Source organism: Dioscorea cayenensis, unplaced genomic scaffold (genome assembly GCF_009730915.1).
Source record: "Dioscorea cayenensis subsp. rotundata cultivar TDr96_F1 unplaced genomic scaffold, TDr96_F1_v2_PseudoChromosome.rev07_lg8_w22 25.fasta BLBR01001239.1, whole genome shotgun sequence".
Taxonomy (NCBI): Eukaryota; Viridiplantae; Streptophyta; class Magnoliopsida; order Dioscoreales; family Dioscoreaceae; genus Dioscorea; species Dioscorea cayenensis.
Window position 1 is genome coordinate 4,121 of NW_024087630.1, and position 1,510 is coordinate 5,630.

Here is a 1,510-nt window from a genome sequence, read left to right on the forward strand (position 1 = left end):
TCCCAACACCATGCACTTTCATCTCCTTATTATCTCCAAGTCTTACATTGACTTTCGGTGACTCATGAATATTCTTGAATAGCATCCTATCTCTTGTCATATGATTCGAACATCTGAATAAATTAACTATATTGTGTTTCTTTGAGTTTCGAGTGGAGCTTCTTGCCACGAAGTTATTTCTAGTATCATCCTCTTATGCTACTAGACTAGCTCTTTTTTCTAGTTGCTTCTCCATTGATCTACACTCAGCTTTCACATGCCCGAACTTCTTACTATGAAAACACTGAATTTGGCTTTTGTTCTCAAAGCCTCTTCCTTAGCCACCACTGCTTCTTCCTCTTCCATGAGTGAAAGACCTCCCACGACCTTTGCCATTACCCCAGGAGCTTCCTGAGCTTCCTCCTTTGCTATGACATGTGCTGATGAACTCAGTCTTCACATGAAGAGCCTTCTCGCCAAGCTTTACTAAGGTACAGTTCATCCTTACGTCATGAGCTTGCAGAGTCCCACTGAGATCATCAAGAGTGAATTTTGATATCTCCTTGGCGTTTTCAATCGCAACAGCAACAAAGTCGAACTTCAGAGCCAAGTTCCAAAGAACCTTGGACACAACCTCAGCTTCTTCGAGCATGTGACCAAGTGCCCATATTTGGTTGACAATGGTGATGACTTGAGAGATGTACTCATGGACCCCTTCATCATCCCCCATTTGTAGCATCTTGAAACCTTGCCTAAGAGCCTGTATTCTCATAGATAAGACCTTAGACGTACCTTGACACTATTTCTGTAAAACCTTCCACGCTTCGTGAACAGACTTTGCTTTTGCCATGAGATCCAAGTTTGGGCCGTCCACCGCCTGCTGGATTAGGCAAAGAGCCTTAACGTCACGCTTCTTGTTTTCCCTCTCCAACGCTTCATCCTTGGACTTGGCCACCCCCTTCTCCATAAGATCCCACAACTCCAGTGATCTAAACACTGTTTTCATACAAAGACACCACCTGCCATACTCTTGTCTCATGAACACCGGAATAGAAAGCTAAGAAAGGGTCACTGGAGTGCCATTGGTCATCATTTTTAACCTACTGTCTCTTATACTAGTTTGTTAGTGTGGAGAGGCTAAAAAATCAAAGAAAATTATAAGTGTTTGATGAAATTCCTAGTATAAGGCTTTACAGAGTTTTTTGGTCAAAGAGAATGTGAGTGGAGAAAGATGTTAGACCAACCAATGTGCGTTCAACTCTCTTCTAGTATTTACAATAAAGTAGGAAGTCCAAAAGGTTTCTAAGATTACACCCAATGGATCACATAACTTGACTAGTACCCTATTGGGCATAACTTAAACTTTAACTATATCACATTGGCTGGATAGAATTATCAAGAGATTGAGTAACTAACATAACTTCCAGTACAGTGTAATAAAATAGTGCCATGCTTCCCATGCTTGTACTTCCCCAACATCCATGCTTGATCATGAACATCAGCATGAACACAAACTCCACACCATACTTCA

General features: G+C 41.5%; 1 protein-coding gene across 1 annotated transcript; it reads right to left on the minus strand.

The window, feature by feature from the left end:
- Positions 1-316: 316 nt before the first annotated feature.
- LOC120255913 lies at positions 317-1,018 on the minus strand. Its single transcript, XM_039263684.1, has 2 exons — positions 794-1,018; positions 317-739 (listed from the first exon to the last, which is right to left on the minus strand). Exons 1-2 carry the CDS (start codon positions 1,016-1,018, stop codon positions 317-319), a joined length of 648 nt encoding a protein of 215 aa, XP_039119618.1.
- Between the last annotated feature and the right edge of the window lie 492 nt (positions 1,019-1,510).

What these genes read in the sequence shown, in the direction of transcription:
- LOC120255913 (XM_039263684.1), bottom strand. Translation starts at nt 1,018, where the DNA reads ATGAGACAAGAGTATGGCAGGTGGTGTCTTTGTATGAAAACAGTGTTT. An exon ending in CTGTTCACGAAGCGTGGAAG is followed by an intron (nt 740 to 793) that starts GTTTTACAGAAA and finishes ATGAGAATACAG; the next exon opens with GCTCTTAGGCAAGGTTTCAA.